This window comes from Acinonyx jubatus, chromosome A3, assembly GCF_027475565.1.
Source record: "Acinonyx jubatus isolate Ajub_Pintada_27869175 chromosome A3, VMU_Ajub_asm_v1.0, whole genome shotgun sequence".
NCBI classification, from domain to species: Eukaryota; Metazoa; Chordata; class Mammalia; order Carnivora; family Felidae; genus Acinonyx; species Acinonyx jubatus.
In genome coordinates, this window is record NC_069388.1 from 43384320 (window position 1) to 43405099 (window position 20780).

The 20780-nt window shown below is 43.5% G+C and overlaps 1 protein-coding gene across 2 annotated transcripts in view; it reads left to right on the forward strand.

The window, feature by feature from the left end:
- Positions 1-314: 314 nt before the first annotated feature.
- The window catches only part of SLC24A3 (solute carrier family 24 member 3), a 481010-nt gene continuing 460544 nt past the window's right edge, over positions 315-20780 (forward strand). Inside the window, exon 1 of one of the 2 annotated variants that reach the window (XM_027069494.2) lies at positions 315-1490. In XM_027069494.2, coding sequence (XP_026925295.1) covers positions 1043-1490 — 448 coding nt within the window. In that variant the 5' untranslated portion in view covers positions 315-1042. The remainder of the gene's footprint in view (positions 1491-20780) is intronic. The other variant, XM_053200292.1, reaches the window with a different exon arrangement.

A 20780-nucleotide genomic window follows, 5' to 3' on the forward strand; every position in this document is an offset into this window, starting at 1 on the left:
GGAGCAGAACTGGGGGCAGGGAAATGGGGGAACTAGGGCTTCCTCCTCATGGGGGGTAGGGGCAGGCTGATGCTCCCTGCGGAAGGCCAGGGTCTTCCTCCCGAGGTTGGCTAGGGATCCTCAGGCTGCCTCACTCAGGGACAGTGCCAGCCGCCCCTCCCCCCTCCCCTCCTCCCCTCCTCCCCTCCTCCCCTCCTCCCTTCGGCAACAGCATTGGGTTGGATCCAGCGCGATTGGGAGTGAAGTGTGAGCCGAGCCAGCGCGGGGAGCCGGGACACCCTCGTGAGCCAAGTGCCTCCAGAGTCCGGTTCCAGGTCCAGAGGCTGGCGCGCGGGGGATCCCCACAAGGGGGCGGAGGGAAACCCAGGAGGCCCGCGGGAGGAGGCGCGGCTAGCGGCTGGGCGCGCGCAGCTTGAGCGCACTCGCGGCGTCTCCGCTCCGGGCAGACAGTGGGGAGGGGGCTGAAGAGACCCCTTCTGTTTCTCCGAAGTTTCGGGAGATTCCTTCTGCCCGGAGACCCGCCTCCCGGCGGCGTGCTCCCCACGAGGGGGCCTTCTGCGCCGCCCCCTCCCTCCCCCTGGCACCGCACGGCCGAAGGATCGCGCACGGGGCTCCCTCCCCAGCTCAGTCTCCTCCCCACGCGCCCCCTCTCCGCCGCGCCGGCCAGCGCGGGCTGCGTCCCCGGCACTGCCCCCCGCCCGCTTCCGAGCCTGAGCCGCCGCGCCGCCGCAGGCTGCGGGAGCTGCGCCGCCCGTGCTCCCGGCGCGCTCCGGCCCCGCTCGGCCCCGGCTCCCCGCTCCCCGCGCGCGGACCATGGAGTGAGGGAGCGGGCGGTCCCGCGACGCGCTCCCGCAGCCGGCGAGGCCGGAGCCAGCCCGGGTGGCCTCGCCAGCCCGCGGAGTTGGCCAGCGGCGGGCCCTCCTCCCGCCGGTCCTTCCCCGCTCCTCCTCCTCGGCCGCCGCCGCCCCCGCCTCCCGGCCGCCCCCGCCGCCCCCGCCGCGCCGCCGCCCGAGGCCGAGCGCGGACGCCGAGCGTGGGAGCCATGGCGCGCGAGGAGGAGAGGGACCCCGAGCGCCGGGAGGCGGCGGCGCGGGCCGGCGGCGAGGAGGAGGAGGAGGAGGAGGGCGAGGAGGGACTGAGCGACAGCGACGACGAGGACGAAGACGACGAGCCCGGCAGCGGCAGGGAAGAGGAAGAGGAGGCGGCGGCGGCGGCGGCCAGGCGGGAGCGCAGCGAGGACGCGCGGCTGCAGCACGCAGGGGTGCCTCCCGCCGCCGTCCCCGCCGCGGCCGCCCGCGACAGGAGCGGCCGCCGCCAGCCGGGGCCCCCGCCGGGGCCGCTGCCTTGCCGCCCAAGGATGCCGTCGCCCGACGACGAGGACCGCGAGCGTCGCCGGAGCCGCCGGAGGGACCTTCTGCTGAGCCAGCTCTGCTTCCTGGCCTTGGTGGCGCTGCTGCTCTGGTCACTGTCGAGCATGCAAGAGCATAATGGTGAGTGCTCGCGGCTCGCCCCGAGTGGGCGCTGCGGCTCCGGCAGCTCGGGGCTCCCGGGCCGGGCGCGGGGCGAGCAGGCTGGCCGGCAGGAAGGGGTGCCGGGCACGAGGACTCGCCCTGCCCCTCGGAGGGGCTCGGGAGGAGGGGGCCCTAGAGGCGAGGACCGCGCAGTGGAGTCGCGGCCGGCACGCGGGGGCGCCTGGCTGGCCCTGGGGACCCTTACGTGTGCCTCTTGGCTCTCTGTCCTTCTTACCCACCGGCAGGAGGGACTGGTGGCGGAGGGGGTGGGGGCTGTTCCCCTAAAGAAGTCCCCCAAGGCCAGCAATGAAGTTGTCCCGGTACGATTTGGTACCTGTGCAGGTAACCACCTGTACACCTTCGGCTTGTTGAGGGCACGAAGGGGGCTGGTTGACTGGTGAAACACATAATTTCCCAGTGTTCCCCATACGGAACAGGCGGTCTGGACCAGGCAGAAAGCTCCGTACCCGCTTTTCTAGAACAGGTGCCGGGAACTCCGGGGAGGAAAAGTGTTGGCCGCCTGGCTAGGGTTTAGGAATGGACTTGTTCTCTTTCACTGACCACTCACTGGGAAGACTGATCCCTTCTGGGCACTTGCAGCTCTGGAAGAAATGATTTAGATTGTGCTGCCCTGTCACGCTGCATTCTGCTCTCATGGTGCCGTGCAGTGGGTCTGCCCTTTACCCACAACTTTTGTCTTATTTGTCCTTGGCCTTTCTTGAGCTGAAATAGACCTTGTGGAGAAATGTGCTCAGAACAGTTGTCCACCGAAAACAGTTTGGACCCTGGGGGGCAGCTGTCTAAATAACGGAGGGAAAGACTTGGAAGAAAAAGAATGTTGTAAAAACGGTTTTATATCCCAGCAGTTCAAGTGGCATGGTTCGTGGGAAAACAGCCGTAAAAATGGTTGTGAGAAAAAGAAAAAGCCGTTACAAGTATGTGCCTTGGTGTTAAGAAAGATGTAGCTCTAATACAAGGCGTTATGAAGTGCAGCACAAAAGCACTTTGATAGTGATGGTGAAGGGTGGCATCGGTTAAAAAGGGGATGTCCCCCAGATTGGCTGGTCTCGTGCTTCGTGGGGAAAGCAGGTGGTCCCTCTTGGTTCAAGTCTTAGCAGACCTCTTGACAGACTTCATCTTATATGGTAATATGAGGGAGTCGGTCCCAGTCTTCAGTGGAGCCGTCGGGACTCCAGAGCTCTCTCCTTTTCTCTTGAATCCCAGATTATCTGGAGAAGGGGAGTGTGCCAGGGAGGGAAGCTGGACTTCTCTTAAAGGGCAGTGTCGGACCTGCCAAAAGCAGTGACTGACTGATTCTCTCGAAGAGGGTTTTCATTAACCCCCTTTTAATCTTGCTGATTTTTGTGAGTGCAAAGCCAGTCTGTACTTGATGCCACCTTTGGTAAGGGCTCTTCCAAGTCAATTACATGCCGGCCATGTTTCCTGCATGTTGGGGCTCTGGGAGTTCTAGAGTGCCCATCACTTCCAGGATGTAAGGGGCATTTTTCTGGATGGCCAATGTGGCCCATATAGTTAAGTCCATCGATGGCTGGGGGCCGCCTGGGGCTCTGGGAAAGCCGGGGTGTTCAGGAGGAAGGGGGTGGAAGAAACTCTGCAAACTGGAAACCTGGTGACTAGAATGTCATTTTGAAATGGTTTCCCTAGCAGTGACATTTCTTTTCAGGTGCCACCAACTCCGACTTTGTTCCATAGCACAGCCCTTTCCCTGGTCTCTTTCCTTGATCTCTGTCCTCCCATATTCTCTCTCTGTTTCTCTCTCCTTCCATAAATGCAAGCTTTCAGAAGACCCCCACCTCAGCAACTGAAGATCACCGTGAAAATCCAGCAGTGTGAAGGGGGATGCCATCCAGCCCCCAAATGGCACGCCAGTTGTAATTCTGTCTCGAATCACCTTTTCTTCAAGTAGATACTCATGATTTCATTACGTGATACCTTGCTGATTCACAGCCAGGCCCAGGTGTTGTGTGTGTGTGTGTGTGTGTGTTTTAGATCATATTTAAGATATTGATGTGTGTGAATCTGCAAGTGGTTATTTAGCTTGGGGGGGGGGGGTTGTCCTTTGGCATACTTAAGCTTTAGAATAGTGACTTTTTACCCTGGAAACTTGGGTGCTAACTCTACTTAAGTGTCTTTTCAGTATGGATAAAAAGTTTGGAGTTTGGCCTTGTTTCAAAGACCCTGTGTCTGCGAGAGGCTGAGTGATTCACTTAAGGTCACACAGCAATTGAGGAGTAGAGGGAGGACCTAACCCAAGGTGGCCTGACTCTTTGATCCCACCTCTGTTTCCTGGTATTCATGCCACCATCTGGGTGCAACTTTGTAATATTTATATAATCACATGGGGGGTACCTTCCTAATGATCCAAGGAGAATATAGTTTTTAATTCACCTTGAAAACCACACCATGATTAAAATGTAACTTCTCAGAAGCCTGTTTTCTTAACACATATCGATTTTTCTTTTTTTATAAAAAGGACTGTTCTTTTACCAAACCAAAATAGGGATGTGTGGCAGTTGTGTTATATAGTGTTGTGTAACACTTCTGATGGTGTGGAACCTGAGCTCCCTTTCCTGACATCTAACCAAACTCCAGTATTGACTCCTTTCTGCTGAGATGGGACGCAAGCATTATTAAATACAAGTCGGGGAAGGGTTACTGCTGGAATCAAGAAAAATGTGAATCCTCACAATAACCAGAGCAGGAGTAACAACTGGTGGATGGGCTTGTATGTGCCAAGCACTGAGCTCAGTACGCTTTATGTGCATTGCCTCATTCAGTAGCTGCACACCATCTTCACAGACGCTTGAGCTTTCAGCGGTAGAGGAAGCAAGGGCTTCCTCTTCAGGAAGGGAAACAAGGGCTCTTCAGTCCTAGCTAGGGCTCTATGGTTGCTGATAAAGATCACGTTTTTTTTTTTTTTTTTAATTAAAAAAATAATTTATTTATTTAATTTACATCCAAGTTAGTTAGCTTATACCGCAACAATGATTAATGATTTCAGGAGTAGATTCCTTAATGCCCCTTACCTATTTAGCCCATCCCCTCTCCCGCCTCCCACCACAACCCCTCCGGTAACCCTCTCTTTGTTCTCCATATTTAAGAGTCTCTTCTGTTTTGTCTCCCTCCCTGTTTTTATATTATTTTTGCCTCCATTCCCTTATGTTCATCTGTTTTGTATCTTAAAGATCGCATTTTTGATCTGTTTTCAAAGCCAATTGAAGTAAGGTGTCAGATTGGCTAAATGAGGGTTTTCTTTTCTTTTTCTTGTTTCTGCAGTGAGAATAGATTACTTTTGTATGCTTTGAGTGGTCTGAAAATGTTTAGTTTTTCTCTGAAGTGAGGAACCTGGTCATCTTTTTCCAGAAGTGGTACGAATAAAGCCCAGAGGTTCTAGCTTAGGAGTGATGATAGACATCCCCTCTAGAAAGTTCCTAGGTAGGTGAGTAATGAATAAGAAAAAAAATATGTAATATATATAGCTCAAAGTTTACATATATATTCTGGCCCAGTTACTGTTTCTAATAATGGATCTCCTCAAAACGTAGTGGTGTAGAACTACTGTTTTATGTTTTTGCTCATGGATACTTTGGGTCAGGAGTTTGGACAGGGTATTCTGGGATGGCTTATCTCTGCTCCACGTCTGGGGCTCAGCTGGAAAGATTGAAAGGCTGGGTGACTTGACAGCTGGGTCTGCAGTCATCTGGAGGCAACATCACTCCCATGTCTGGGGTTGAGGCCAGCTGTTGGCTGGACTCTCAGCTGGGCATTTACCCAGAACACCTATGTATGGCCTCTCCATATGGCTTCTCCATGTGCCTTAGTTTGAACTTCCTCAGAACACAGCAGCTGGGTTCCAGGAGGATAAAGTGGACGTACACAGCATTTATGTCTTAGCCTCAGAAGTCATGTGGTATGACTTCCACTGTTTTCTTTTGGCCAAAGCATTGCAGTTGTCATCCTAAGTTCAAAAAGGGGGGACATAGATGTCACCACTTACTCAGTGGAGGAGTGTCAGGTTATATTGTAAGGAGAGCAGGTGGGCATGTATATTGTGGCTAGCTTTGGAAAACCAGGGATCCAAGGGATAATAACTTAGAGACAGACATTTCCCAAGGAGGTAAATGGTGAATGATAAATATACACATATTTGAAATACCTTCCAATCATGAAAACATGGCAGCCCGTCTTAAGTTAGGTGTGGGGTCCACAGGTGGTATCTGAAAAGAGGGCTGTGTGGGTACTTGAACTGCAAATTTCAGTTGCCAAGCTGAGAGCCTATCTTTAGCTTTTCGACCTCCCCTTCCTCAGAGGACAATGGCCACGACCTCTCGATCTCTCATGTGGTTTACGGGGACGCCTTGCTGGATTCTTCTGCCTGGATATCCTCCCTTCCTGCCCTCCCTTCCATGCTTCACTACACTGGTCTTTCTAATGCTCCTCAAAAGGGTGACATTTCTTCTGGTCCCAGACCTGTCACACATGCCAGTTCCACATTTACCAATCACAGCTCATTCATCTTTCACTTCCGGGCCTAAGATCTACCCAACCAGACTAGGTCCTCCCATTTTGCTCCTTGAGCTATTTTCTCTTCATAGCATTTATCACAGTTGGCAATTATGTATTTGTTTGGTTGTGATTTGAGTAACCTGTCCTCTTCACCACATTCTAATAAACTCCAGGAGGTCAGGGACCCTCTGACCTTTGCTCACCTTTGTCATCTGCATCAACTGCCCTTAGTAGATGCTCAAAAGACACTTGTTAAGTAAAGAAGCTGTTTTGATTTCTGAACTACAGTACCTGTGATAAAAACTAGCGACTGCATGTCAGGAGCTCAGTTACTGGCATGCGTTTTAATCTCACGATTTAGAATTCTTCCCCCCCTCCCCCATCCATCAAAGTCAGTGTTGTTACCCATTTTTCATGGGCTAACACGGAGCCACACAAGGTGAGTACCTTGCTTTGTGTCACTTCATTAAGTGGCAGGATTTGATCCCAAGCCCACTTGTATCCAAGCTGCATGCCCCTGCATTGCCTAGCTCCAGCTGAGGAGGACACGAATAGAAAATGGGAATCACACTGCCTTTTTCAGTCGACTGGGGAGAGTAAAGGAGTAACAGAAGGTTGCTTTCATAGAAGCAGTATTTTAGAAACACATCGCTTTTCAACCTTTTCTATTTTCTGCCTAAACATATATAGATGTGTCTCTCCTGGCTTTTCTTAGCTGCTCATCAACCCAGATTTTTCTCAAAGATTTCCTTTACTTGCAAGCCTTGAATCCTTGTGGGAAGATTTTTTTTAATACCCTGGAGGGTTGGCAAAGCCAAAAGAATTGCAAAACCAGCCATTTGCTGAGAATTCCAGGGCTTGGTGGAAGTTGGCTGATAGGACAGGATTTTGGCAACTCTCTTTTTCCTCAAGGAGATTACTTTTCCTTGAGCTAAATATATGTTTTTGGAGGGAATAATAGTACAGTGACTCTTGTATTGGGGAGACTGAGGTACAGAAAGTTCATAAGATGTCCTTGAAGTCACATAGCAAATGAGTGGTACTTCCAGAAGGTAATTCAAGTTTTTCTGCTCTTTTCCTGCCCTCAGTTTCTGGAGGGCTTGTTTGGCAATGACTTTTGTTTGTCTTTGCAACAGTTTGAAACATGGTTTTATCCTGTAGGGTTTGAGAATTTGACGTATTAAGGGATACAGTGGAAGAAGGTTTTCTCTAGTGAAACGTGGTGGTTGCCATCCAGGCAGTTTTAATTACAGAGTTGTGAGTTCTAAGACATGGAAGACATCTTCCAGACTCTCTCCTGTGGATACAGGTGCACCAGTCCTGTCCTCATTCTCATCCCTGGGGGCTTCACCTCCCTTACCAGTTTTCCCACTCCCACCGTTGTAAGTGGTCCCTTGTGAAACAGTCTTCAGTGGTACCTCTTGAATGAGTTTCTGCCTGGACCCTGCTGGTATAAGACCCAAGGACCTCCATTCATTCATCCAGTTAATATTTGGCAGGCTTTTTACTAGTTGTTGGGGTGACAGCAGTGTCTGAGATGGATACCCAGAATATTGTCCTCATGGTGGCTTAGACTTTAGTGGGAAGAGAGGTGTCGAACAGCCAATTTTCAAGAATTATAGGAGAGGCGAATGAGAGAGACAGCAAGGCGTGAGGAGGTGTTGGTAGTAAGGAGAAGCTGGAACCCGGAAAATCGAAGGAATTAGGTTGGTAATGAATGGGGAACAAAAAACAAATGTATAAAAATTGGGTAAAAGATACTGACAGGCAGTTGACAAAGCAGTTGCAAATGACCAGTAGATAGCAGTAAAAATCCTCAACCTCAATAATAATCAGGGAAATCTCATTTTAAAAATGATGAAATACATTTTTAAATATCAGGTTGGCAAAAATGAAAATGCAGGATAATGTCAAGTATTAACACAGGTGCAGGAGAGATAGCTTCTCTCATTTACTGCAGGTGAGGGTATGAATTGGGTCCCCAAACATGGTGGGGAACTGCAAGGTGATAAGGTTTTAGGCACAGACCCCAAATGAAACCTTGGCTAATAAAATTTTTTTTTTTTTTTTACTGTTTGTTTATTTTTGAGAGACAGAGCACAGGCGGGGGAGGAACAGAGAGAGAGGGAGACACAGAATCTGAGGCAGGCTCCAGGCTCTGAGCTGTCAACACAGAGCCTGACACAGGACTTGAACCCATAAACCATGAGATCATGACCTGAGCTGAAGTCAGATGCTTAATCGACAGCACCCCTGGTTCCCCAACCTTGCCTAACTTTCAATGAGATGTATATATGGGGAATTGTGAATTTGAATGGCAGTGCATAGACATTTGACACTTGGATAGAAGCTCAGCTTTCCCAAGGGGAACTGGGTGGGCTCAGGTGGTTAAGCATCCACCTCTTGATTTAGGCTCAGGTCATGATCTCACGGTTTGTGGGTTTGAGTCCCACTTTGGGCTCTGCACAGAGCCTGCTTGGGATTCTCTCTTCTCTCTCTTTCCCTCCCTTGCTCACATGCTCGCTCTCTCTCCAAAAATAAACATTAAAAAAAAAAACACAAACAAACTCAACTTTTCCTGGACACCTCTGTGATCGAGGAGCAGTCATGACCCTTTGAACTCTAGACTTCAAACATTGGAAGGTACGGGGAATAGGCCTTTGATATTTCTGGAGGTATTCAAACCAATACAAATTGCTTATCTAAATCATGAAATCTAGCCATTATTCCTTGTCCATCACTCTTCATTTCTAGGAGAATGAGAACAATTAAAGTCTGCTTCCCTGTTGACCTAGTTCAGAGGAATTTCACATTTGCAACTTTGTGTTTTTCTCTTCTTGACTCCCTCTCTGCTTCTGCATTGTTTGACCTCAGCAAAAGTCATTTTCACTTGAGTGACAAACAGTACGCTCTGAACCCACAGGGAACAGGAAGTAACAAGCACATTTCTTGGGTAAGGTTTTGATGTAAGAACAAAGTGGGTGATGGGAAGCATGGGTGACCAGGAGAAAGGGAGTGCTGAAGGTTAAGGTTGCTGAGTCAATAGCACCATCTTTAAGAAGGAACATTCACTTTTGGACATTTTGACTTTGATTACTGGTAGGACATCTGGGTGGAATATAGCTGATTGTCAAAAGTCAAGATCATAAGCAGTTGCTACAGATAAGTACCTGGGAAATAGTATGCATGAGGGTGAAAATTGTATCTTTGCTTGGCTCCTGGGTTTCTGTCTTCTCTGCACCTTGTAATCACGAGGGAACTTTAAACTTTACTTATGTCTGGGTCTAGCCCTCCCCCCCCCCGCAGAGATTCTGACATAATGTTCCTGGGTATAGCTTGGGTATTGGGATTTTTTTTTTTTAAGGGAAGCAGATGGCTCTAGTGTGCAGCTAAGACTAGACACCACTGGATAGATCAGTGGTCAGTATTTATCACAGCCATGTCAGTGCTCTTTGTACCCGAGCTATGAAGCATGCTGGGCTTAATTTTTCTGTCCTAAATGTGAATGAATATTTGCTTAGTTTTCTAAGCCTTCACCACTAATTGAAGCCCAAACTTTCCTCCGGTTGCCCTCACCTTCTTTGCCTATGTGCACTGCCATTAGATATTCTATCCAGTTCTCTTTTTTCAGAAGTCCTTCTCAGATTGTTCCAGCTTGTTCTAGTCTGGATAGGTTGCTTGTTAAATCTGCTGCCCAGCTGTCATCTTGAGATCTGCCTATAGCTTCATACTGCCCATGACTTCCCCCCCAACCCCCAGCTCTCCCTGTGTTGCAAGGAACCTGTATGCATTTCCTGCCCTGCTTGGTTTATCCCTTCATCTGTGGTACACGTTTCTGGGGATCACACACTCCAGGTGCCTCCTAAGACAGGGTGTGGAAACAAGAAAACAAAGGTTTGAGACATCGTAGATTTGAAAATAGGTTTGAAAATACATTAATTCGAGTCTCACACTTTGAAGATAGTTTGGCTGGAGGGCGAATTTATGTTGGAACTCAGTTTCCCCAGTTTTGAAGGCATTGCTCCTAAGGGTTACCCCTGAGAAGTCTGATGCTGTTCTAGTTCTTTTGTATGTTACCTGTTTCCTCCTGTCTCCCCCAAAAGCATGGGTGCTCTTTGTTCCTAATGTTCAGGCATATCAGTTAAATGGCTGGGGTGGTTCTGTTTTCATGTATTGTACTGGGAACTCACCTGGTTCTTTTCATCTGGAGGCTCATGTCCTTCAGATCTGGGAACTTGTGTGCATTCCTCCAACCCAAGCTCTCTCCCCTCTCTGGATTGTCTGTTACTGGGGTGTTTGACTTCCAAGATTGATATTCTGATTTTCTGATCTCTTCTCTCCCATTTTTCCCTCATCCTCCTGCTCTAATTTCTATAGGTTGCTGAACCACATCTTCTAGTTCTACTGAGGATTTCATTTCTGCTGTTGTATTTTTAGTTCCAAGAGCTCTTTTTCTCCCTCCTCTGAGAGTTATTTTTAGTAACATCCTGTTCTGCTTCATCAATACAGGATCATTGCTTATATCCTAAAGTGTGTGAATAGTAAGTAGTCTTTGGAATTTCCTTTTCTGTATGTGGACTTGGTTTTTTCCAGGTTGCTGTTGTCTTTCCGTTTTGTTTTTCATATTATGTGCTTTCTTTAAAAGTTAAGTGATCCTTTGTGTGTGCTCATATTTAAGAGAGGCCACTGAAATGATGATTGGAAACTGCAAAGAGGAGGGAGGGTCTGTTGACTGTTTCTCTGTAAGGTGATCCAACTGGGCCATGTCACCGGGCAGTGCTCCATGTCTCCAGTTCTGGATCTTTATCAGGGGGTGGTTGGGTTTCTCAGAGAGGGGTTGCCCCATGTCCTGTCTGGAGGGAGAACCAGTAGGAATCCAGTGGGAGAGGAAGTGGGGGCTAGGGGGTGTTGTTCAGCAGAAACATTCTCCTAGACTCAGTGAGTTGTCCTGAGGCAGTTATAAGTATGACGGAGCTGAACAATTTATTTTGATGCAATGCAGTTTATTTCAGGCTCCCTTCCTCCTGCCCTCCTTCCCTCCCTTCCTGCCTTCCTCCTTTCTCTCTTTAGCTCTCATATACATGAAACTGGTAAGAGTTGTTGCCCCCTGATGGGGCTTATGCTTAGTGTAGGGGGAAAGAAGGCATAGTCTTCATCATCTCCTTTCCTTTAACTGAGATTTTTATTGAGATAGTTGTGGATTCATATGCAGTTGTAAGGAATAATGCAGAGAGATCCCTAGTACATTTCCCCCAGTTTCCTTCAATGGTAACATGTTGAAAAACTCTAGTATAATACCATAACCAGAGAAGTACCATTGATAACAAGCCACCGACCTTATTCAGATTCCCGAGCTTCATTTGTGCTCATGTGCGTGCATGTGTATATGTGTATCTGTTTAAGTGTATGTAGTGTTTGTATGTGTAGAGCACATGTGTGCAGTATGTGTGTGTGTGCATTCAGTATGTGTGTGTCGTGTGTACACGTATGTATGTGTAGTGTATGTAGTGAACTCAGCATGTGTGTGCCTGTAGTGTGTATGTGCATGTATGTGCATGTAGTATTTGTTCATGCGTGTATAGTATTGTGTGTGTGTAGTGTGTGTTAGAGGTGTGTGTATGTTTTATATAGCTTTCTCACTTATGTTGGTTACTGTAACCACCACAATCAGAATATTGCACAGATCTACCATCATGAGGATAACTTGTGTTGCCCTGTCCTAACCACACACGGCCTATGTATCTTTTTATTCAGAAACAACAAAGTAAGTAACTTCTGTCACCTACTCCAAAAATAAAGGTAAAAAAATTGTAGCTTCTAGAATTAAAGGAAATTCCACCACCAGCAGTGTCGCTCTGCACCGAAAGCTGCTTGTGAGGTGGGGGTGGGGAGAGGAGTGTGAAGTCCGTCAACATTTGGGATACTGGGGGCATGGAGACCTTTCTTAGTCGTCAGGTTCACTCCTAATCAGGGATGGCAGCCATATCTAAGTGCTGGGTGAAGGCTGCATGTGGCTGGTGACCAGCTTCTCTGGTGGATGATGTTTCCGGTCATTTGCACAACATTGCTGGATGAATTCTCTGTGGAAAGTTTTTTCAAGTTGCTTGTTCATTCAGGCAGTTTGGCTAAGCTTTCTGCAATGAGATTTTCACCAGTATCTGTTTCTTAGGGTATTAGAGATAGAGATCTTGGGGGCTATTGTCTCTTAACATCTGAGAATTACTGCTGGGGGAGGAGCCCGGTTTTCTGACTCTTTGCTTAGTAAATACTTAAGGAAAAAGCAGAAAATTAAGGCTAGAAATGGATTTAATGCAGATGGACTCAGTGAAATTATTTCAAAATCTGAAATGTTCCTGAAGTGCTAGAATCTTGTTGGGAATTATTTGGCATTTAGTGTAGTCACTAAATGGGGAAAATTAGGGAATGTCGGGGGAGGGGGCGGCTACTTCTTGTAGCAAATAAAATATTTTGGGGGGGGACTTTTTTTTTTTTTTTTTGGAAATACTGGCTCTTAGGACAGTCTTAACTTGCTTCAGGAGAGAGTTAACATCGCTGGTTTACTTTCCACCTGGGGAGTCATCTCATATAACCATGGCAATGATTAGTTGTTTCAAAAATGAGTAACCATGAATTTTTTCCTGTTGGGGTTTTTGAGTTTACAAGATTTCAACTTTTTTCATACCTGGTGTTACAATTCTAGTCTGTGATCTGAACACCACTTCCAAACAAAGCAAAGTTTCCTAGGACCTTAACACCCCAGGCTTTGAAAACCCGATGATAATCACCTTCTTAGTAGGATTTCATAATGTGGTTATTTGAAATCGCAAATGTTTGCTGGGTTAAGTGCAAAAAGAAAACCTATTGCACCTACTTTCGATAAATCTGGACATGAAGACAGGTCAATTCAAGTATTTTCCAACATTGTGGTATATTTCCTCCCTCATATATTACAAAATTGATTGAATACTATGTATAATATCTTGGATACCGCTTTTGAATTAAAAAATTAATATACATTCAAATCGCCATGATGCAGAACAAAAATACCAGTTCCCCAAAACTTTGTCAAACCAACCCTTTGCAGTTATACCCTTCTTCATCCCTATTGTTTGACCTCTGTTACCATTGGTTTTGTCTTTTTGAGAATGTCAAACAAATGGAATCCTACAGGATGAAATATTTTGACACTGACTTCTTTCACTCAGCAGAATGCCTCTCAGATTCATCTACACTGTTGCATGTGTAGGTAGGTCCATTCCTTTTCATGGCTGAGTAGTGTTCCATTAAACCAGATGTACAACAGCTTGTTTATCCATTTACCTGTTGATATTTGGGTTGTTTTTAGTTTTGGTGATTATGAATAGAGCTGCTGTAAACGTTCAGATCCCAGGGTGGGTTTTTTAAAAAAAAAAAAACTGGCTGAGACTTTCAGTACAATGTTGAGTTTGAGTGGACATCCTTGCCTTGTCCCTGATCTTAAGAGGAAAGCCTTCAGTCCTTTAAGTATGATGTTTACTGTAGGGCTTTCATGTCCTTTGTCAAGTTAAGGAAGTTCCCTTCTAGTTACAGTTTGTTGAGAATTCTTATCAGAGATGGGTATTGAAGTTTATCAGGTGCTTTTCTGCATCAGGTGATATGATGCTATGTTTTTTATTCTTTAGACAGTTAATATGGTGAATTACATGGATTGATTTTTTGACTACAGATTCAAAAAATGTATATACCCTGGAGAAGCCCCACTTGATCATGGTGTGTTTTTTCTTTCATATTTCTGGATTTGAATTGGTCCTCTTTTATTGAGGACTTTCACACCTGTGATCACCCAGAGTGTTGGTCATAGGTTTATTGTACTATCTTTGTCTGGTTTTGCTGGCCCCATGAAATGAATTAGGAAACATTATTCCCCTTTCCTGGAAGAGATTGTGTAGAATTGGTAGATTCTGCTCTTTAACTTATCATAAACATTTCTCTATAGCATCAAACTTAAGATATTATTTTCACTGTCTGCATAACCATAGTATTAAAAATCACAAAAATTTTCTTAGTATTATAGCAAGTGACGTTTATTGAACACTTTGCATGCTTGAGGCACTGTTTAAGTGCTTTTCCCTGTATTGAATCCTTTAATCTGCATGATATCCAATGGAGTGGGTACCATTATGATCTCCACTTTACATGCAAAGAAAAATAAGACAGTGTGTAAATAACTTGCCCAAAATTTCTATGTGGCTAAGTAGTATATGAATTCAGGCTGTCTGATTCCAGACCCCATGGCCTTAACTATTACATTTTATCCTGTGGTTATATTACAGTTTACTTTTTCATACCTCCATTTGGGATATTTAGGTATTTTCTATATCCTCACTGTGATCATTGTTCTTGTACTCAAGTCCTTGATAATTGATGGCAATTCCTTTAAGCTGGTTTCCTAGAAGTAAGTGCCATGTCAGTGTCAAAGTGCATGCCTATTGTAAAGGCTAACATCCTGCTATGTAATTTTCCAGGAATTTGAAGAAATTAAAAATTCCAACAGCAGTGTTTGAGAGTACTCAATTCAGTGTTCTCTGCCAGAATGGAATATTATGATTATTTTACATATTTTAAATTCAGTTTGCAGAGAGATTGTATCTTACTGCTTTATTTTGTGTTTTCTTCATACTGGTGAAACTGAATGTTTAAAATGTTTATTGACTTTTTATTTCTTGTGAGAAAAACTTATTCATGTCTCTTCTCCATTTTTTTCTAATGGGATAACTATTTTTTGTAATGATTTGTAAAACTCTTTATATATTCCATAAATATGTTTTTAATCCTATGTCAGTTTTGTTTTTTTGTTTTTTGTTTTTTTTTTGGCATACAGAAGATTTTCATTTTTATCTAGTTAAAAATATATTTCTTTTTTTCTTGTCTTTTTTCATTGTTTTATTCTTCGATCCAGGATCTCAAGTGTGTACATAAAACCTTGGTTTGTGAGCATAATTTGTTCTGGAAACATGCTTGTAGTTCAAAGCACTTGTAAATCAAAGCGAATTTCAAGAACCATTGGCTCAGTTGTGATCATATGACATTCGGCATCACGTACTACTCGTATTGCAAGACATCGCTCCTTTAGCAAGTTAAAATTTATTAGAAATGTTGGCTCGTCTTTCAGAACACTTGCAGAACAAGTTACTCCCAATCCAAGGTTTTACTGTATTTATTCCACATAATCCTTTATGTGTTTTTTCCTCATATTATGGTTTAGTTTTAAAAAAAATAACTCTATTTCATTTGGAAGGTATCAGAACTAAGATGAAGATTTCACTTAAACTGATGAACAGATTTAATAGTTAAATTGTTTATTGAATAATCTTTCCTTTACCCAGACATTTGTGGTCTGACCTTTATTCCATGCTTGTTCTCTTATGTACCAGAAGAGTTTTTGTGATGTGCATTTTGTTCTGTTTACTCATTAATTACTTGTTGTAGTTCATTAGCATATTTATTAATGATAGGGCAAGACTCCTTTCCTCTTGTTTTGGGGAAAAAATCATTTTCTATTATCACTTGTTTATCCTTCCAGGTGAACTTTAAAATCTCTGTTGAATTTTGCTCAAATGCCTCTGGGTTTTGACAAATCTATAAATAATTTGTGGAAAAATGGCATTTTACAACATTGATTATTTTCATTCAGAATGTGCTTTATTTGATCAAGACTTTAAAACAAATCTGCCCAGATTCATAATTATTTCCCTCTTTCTTACATTTCTTTGTGAAAGTTATTCTGTTATTATTTATTGTGGCTGTTGTTTCATTCTTTATATATTCTCTTAAAATATTTACTCTTCGTAATTAATTCTATTCTTTATTTTTCATTCTTAAGTTTTAAACTACATAAGTATTAATAAACACAAATTGGTTTATTAATGACCATTGGTTTATTAATTACAATTAATAACCAGAATAATACCTTATATTTTCCAATATTTTTCTGTTAAAAGGAATTTTAATTTAATTTTGTTTTTTTATGATAAAGCCCTCAATAAAGTAGGTTTATTTATTTTTTCTTTTTTGGTTAAGTTTTTAATTCCAGTTAGTTAACATACAGCGTTATTAGTTTTAGGTGTAAAATATAGTGATTCCACACTTCCATACATCACCTGGTGCACATCACAACAGGTGCACTTGGAAGGATTTTTTTTTTTAAGTTTATTTATTTATAATCTCTGTACCCATCATGGGGCTCGAACTCATGACGGTAAGATCAAGAGTTGCATGCTCCACCAACTGAGCCAGCTAGGCACCCCTAGAGGGAATTTTATGTATGTATGTATGTATGTATGTATGTATGTATGTATTTATTTATTTATTTATAAACTAGCAATTATTTTTATGTTTACTTATTTTGAGAGCAAGTGAGCATATAAGCAGGGGAGGGGCAGAGAGAGAGAGAGAGGGAGAGAGAGAATCCCCCCAAGCAGGCTCTGTGCTGTCCTGACATAGCAGGGGGCGGTGCGGCGAGGGGGGGGGGGGTGTGCTGGGTCTCTCTTGGAATGGGAATGTCATGACTGGAGCTGAAATCAAGGGTCAGTTGCTTAAACGACTGAGCCACCTCGGCACCCCCTAGAGGGAATTTTTAGGTTCATGCTGTAGTTGGGTAGTTATTTACTGTTGGCTCTTGGTTATGTTAGTTGCTTTTCATTATGTTGTGGATGTTTCCTCATCTCTCTCATTTTCAAATAAGTTTCTTTTTCTTAAATCAGCCATGGATATTGTATGTGGTTAGATGCCTTATCAACATTTATTGAAGCGTTTAGTATAATGCGATGTAAATAAATATCCACATGAAGCTGCTCCTGCGGCAAACCCCAGATAGCCACGACAGTTTTTCTTTTTTCTTTTTTAATAGGATATTGGATCTGATTTTTCTATACTCTTTATAGAATTTTTTGTTTTTGTATTCTTTTTTTTTTAACATTTATTTATTTTGAGAGAGGGAAAGAGATGTGTTTGTGCATGAATGGGGAAGGGGCAGAGAGAAAGGGAGAGAGAGAATCCAAGGTAGGCTCTGCCCTGTCAGCACAGAGGCCAGTGAAGGGCCCCATCTCATAACTGCAAGATCATGACCTGAGCAGAAATCAAATCAAGAGTCAGATGCTTAACTGACTGAGCCACCCCAGTGCCCCTGCTTTTGTATTCTTGACGAGACATTGACCTATAACTTCTTTGCCAGGTTTTGGTGCTAGCATTACACTAACTTTACAAAACAAATTGATGATTTCCATGTTCTTCTATGTTCTAGAGAATTTTATGAAGCATGGGGATGGTCTGTGAAGTTTAAAATTTGAAAGGACATTTATATAGTACTGCCTGGCCTTTACCTGGCCTGTAGCAAATCTTAAAAGTAATTTTGGAGACACTTTTCAATTTCTGCCACCGCTACGTTCCATGTAGGTAATTTGTTTTCTTAGAATTTGTTTTCTTTTCTTTTTTTCATTATTTTTAAACTGAACCAAATTCTGCATTGCATTTTAAAATTTTAACTTGTTTTGTAATTGTGATTATGTAACATTTTCTGATTACTAACGTATGTGTTTCTCTTTTCCTTGATCAAATCTGACTGTATTTGGTTTATTATTTTTGGAAGATCCATATCATGAGTATCTTTATCAATTTTCCTTTCCCCCCTGTTTTCTGAATCAGTTATGGCTTTAATAGTTCCTTGACAGTCTTCTCTTAATTCCTTTGTATTCTAATATCTTGAATTAATTGCTTTATATATTTTTATTCCTTCTTGCTAATGGTGCATTTGCCTTTGAGGGCAGCTTTAGACTCACCTTGTAAGTTCCAAAGTGTCAAGTAGTCATTATTGTACTTTTTAAATAGTCTTGTCATTGTAGTTTTTTTTTCCTGCAGTTATTTAGGAGAGTGATGTTTAATTTCCAAGTTGTCAGGATGATTTTTAGGTGTATATTTTTATTATTTTTAAATTTTTATTATTTTTAATTTTTAGTTTTGAGAGGGAGAGAGAGAGAGAGAGAGCATGAGCGCAGGCACACAAGTGAAGGAGGACAGAGAGAGATGGAGATGGAGACACAGAATCCAAAACAGGCTCCAGGCTCTGAGCTGTCAGCCCAGAGCCCGATGCAGAGCTTAAACCCACAAGCTGTGAGATCATGACCTGAGCCAAAGTCAGATTCTTAACTGACTGAGCCACCCAGGTGCTCCTAGGTGTATATTTTTAAATACCAAATTCTAATTTTGTTTGTCTAGAGAATATGACCTTTGTGGTTTTTCATTTGTTTTGGTCATTTTTCTTAGAACATGAACTGTTCGTAATTGGATAGCCATTTGTCTGTCTTTCATGTCTGTCATCTTCTCATTTCATCATTTCCCTCTTTTGGTCATTTCCTCTTCATTCCGCAAGAGTCTTTTTTTTCATTCTGCAAGAGTCTTGAATTTTTTTTTTTCTTTCTCCTGAATGGTTTTATTTTTAGCACTTTGGGTCTGCTTGACTGTCTTTTATTCCACTTAGGTTTTGTTTGTGCATTTCTGACTTTTTAACCATTTCATATCTTGTGCATCTCCATATTAGCTAGCCTTTATTGGAATATTAGCTTTTCTGTTCATTTTTAATTTTCTGTCATATAGCCCATATTTCTTTACATGCCCTTGATATTAAAAAATAGATTCTCTCTGAAATTTACTTCTACTTCCTTTGATAAATTATTTTTAGAATGTAGTATTCTTTTTTTTTATGTTGCAGAGAATTTTCAGGGTTTTTTTTTTTTTTTACTCACCTTTGAAAGAGAAGATCCAGGCCCCGTGTGTGCCTTTCAGTGGACTTTCCTGTCTCTCCCAAGCATTCACCTTGTCACATTGTGTTAGGTTACTGTTAGCACATCTTCAGCTGAAGATCTGGTTATTGTTTGTTCATGGTCTTGGCCAGATTCTCTTTGTTTATGTTGACTTTTTAAGGGTGACTCAGTTTGCTTGAGAGGAGATCTCCTGGTAGTTTGAATATTTAGATGGAGCTTTATTTATATAATTTCACTCAATTGATAGTTCTTCCATCTAGAGACAGTGCATTAAAATCCAACACCCTCATTTGTATATGTCCATGGTTCTGTCTCTTCTCTTTTTTGTTATTTTGCAGAAGGCAGTATTCCCCCATCTACCCACTCTTTCCCTGGTTGAGTTATATTTCCAGGAACTGGGGTTTCTGTGTGGATGGATATAGAGAGACATTCATAGGGTAGGGAAACCCTTGAAAGCAGCTCCTTTCAGCAGCATGGTTCTGAGATAGGGTTTCACACCTGGGGATCAATGTGTTCTCCAGCTGCCCACCTGTCACACTCCATTATTATGTTTCAGGGGCTCATCCATACTCAGCATCTTTTTTATGTGTTTCTGTATTTCTTTCAGTGGGCATATAGGAAAGAGTAAATCACATACTATTGACTCATTACCCTAGTATCCCAGAATGCCTGTTCATATTTCAGCTTGAAATTTTTAGTTTGTTACAAAGAAGAAGAAATTTAATTCATGGATAGAGGGATTCAAGAACAGCTACATCTATCTAATATTAAGCAGCTTATCGGTGTGTTTTCCATGTTCACACCTCTTTCATGTATTTTATCTCACTTAATTATCCCACAGAATGGATTAGATGTTATTATCCTCTTTGGGTTAAAGTGACTTGCTCAGTGCCACATAGGTAGACAGTGGTAGTTTCCACTGTGCTAAGCATCTTTGAGGAACATTTCCTGTCAGGGAGTTCAACAGAAGCTATCCCAGTGTGTTAGGCAGAATAACGTCCCCCTCCCTGTCAAAGATGCCCATCTTCCAATCCCAGGATCCTGGGAATCCATGGTACTATATGACATGGGGGAATTAAGTTTGTTAATCAGATGACTTTGAGAGTATCCTGGATAATCCAGGTGGGCTCTTTGTAATCACAGGAGTCCTAGTAAGTGAAAGAAGGAGGCAGGAGGGACAGAGTCAGGGACAGTGGGGACAGAAGCAGAGATGGGGGTGGTACACTTACTGGCTTTGAAGATGAAAGGGGCCAATGAGCCAAGGAACATGGGCAGTTGCTAGGAGCTGGGAAAGGCCAGGAATGGGATTCTCCTGTGGAGTCTCCAGAAGGAACACAGCCCTGCTGACACTTTGAATTTAGCCCACTGACACCCCTCCCTATTGGAGTTCTCACTTCTAGAACTATAAGATTTTGGTCTGTTTTAAAGCCACTAGGATGGTGGGACTCTATTGCTGCAGCATTAGGAAACTAATACACTTCACGCATCAGACTTTGTGGTCTGACACCAAGAAGCAGAAACTGGAAGTCCTGGAGTGATCCATCATCGCACAGATGTTTACCTGGGCAGTTACTATGTCATCGTTTGATAGACCGTACATTTATTTTCTCACTACGCTGCCGCTACCCTCCTGAGGAGAATGTCAGCTCCCTGGAACAGGAGCTTTGTCTGTTTTGTTCTCCACCTTATGCCCAGAGCCTGGTTTGCAGGAAAAATTCAATAAATATTTGTTAAATTATTCCTTTTTGCCCAGATGACACTGTACCAACTGAATGGAGTCTCAGATGTGTCCTTGATGGAATACTGCCAACTCTATAAGTAATAACAAAAATAAAAAGAAGAAACCGAGTTAAAATTATGCCATCCCCAAAGATCAAATATTAATTTTTCATGTTTTTTCGAGTGTTTAGTTATATGCATAATTTTTTTTAGAGTTAGCGAATAC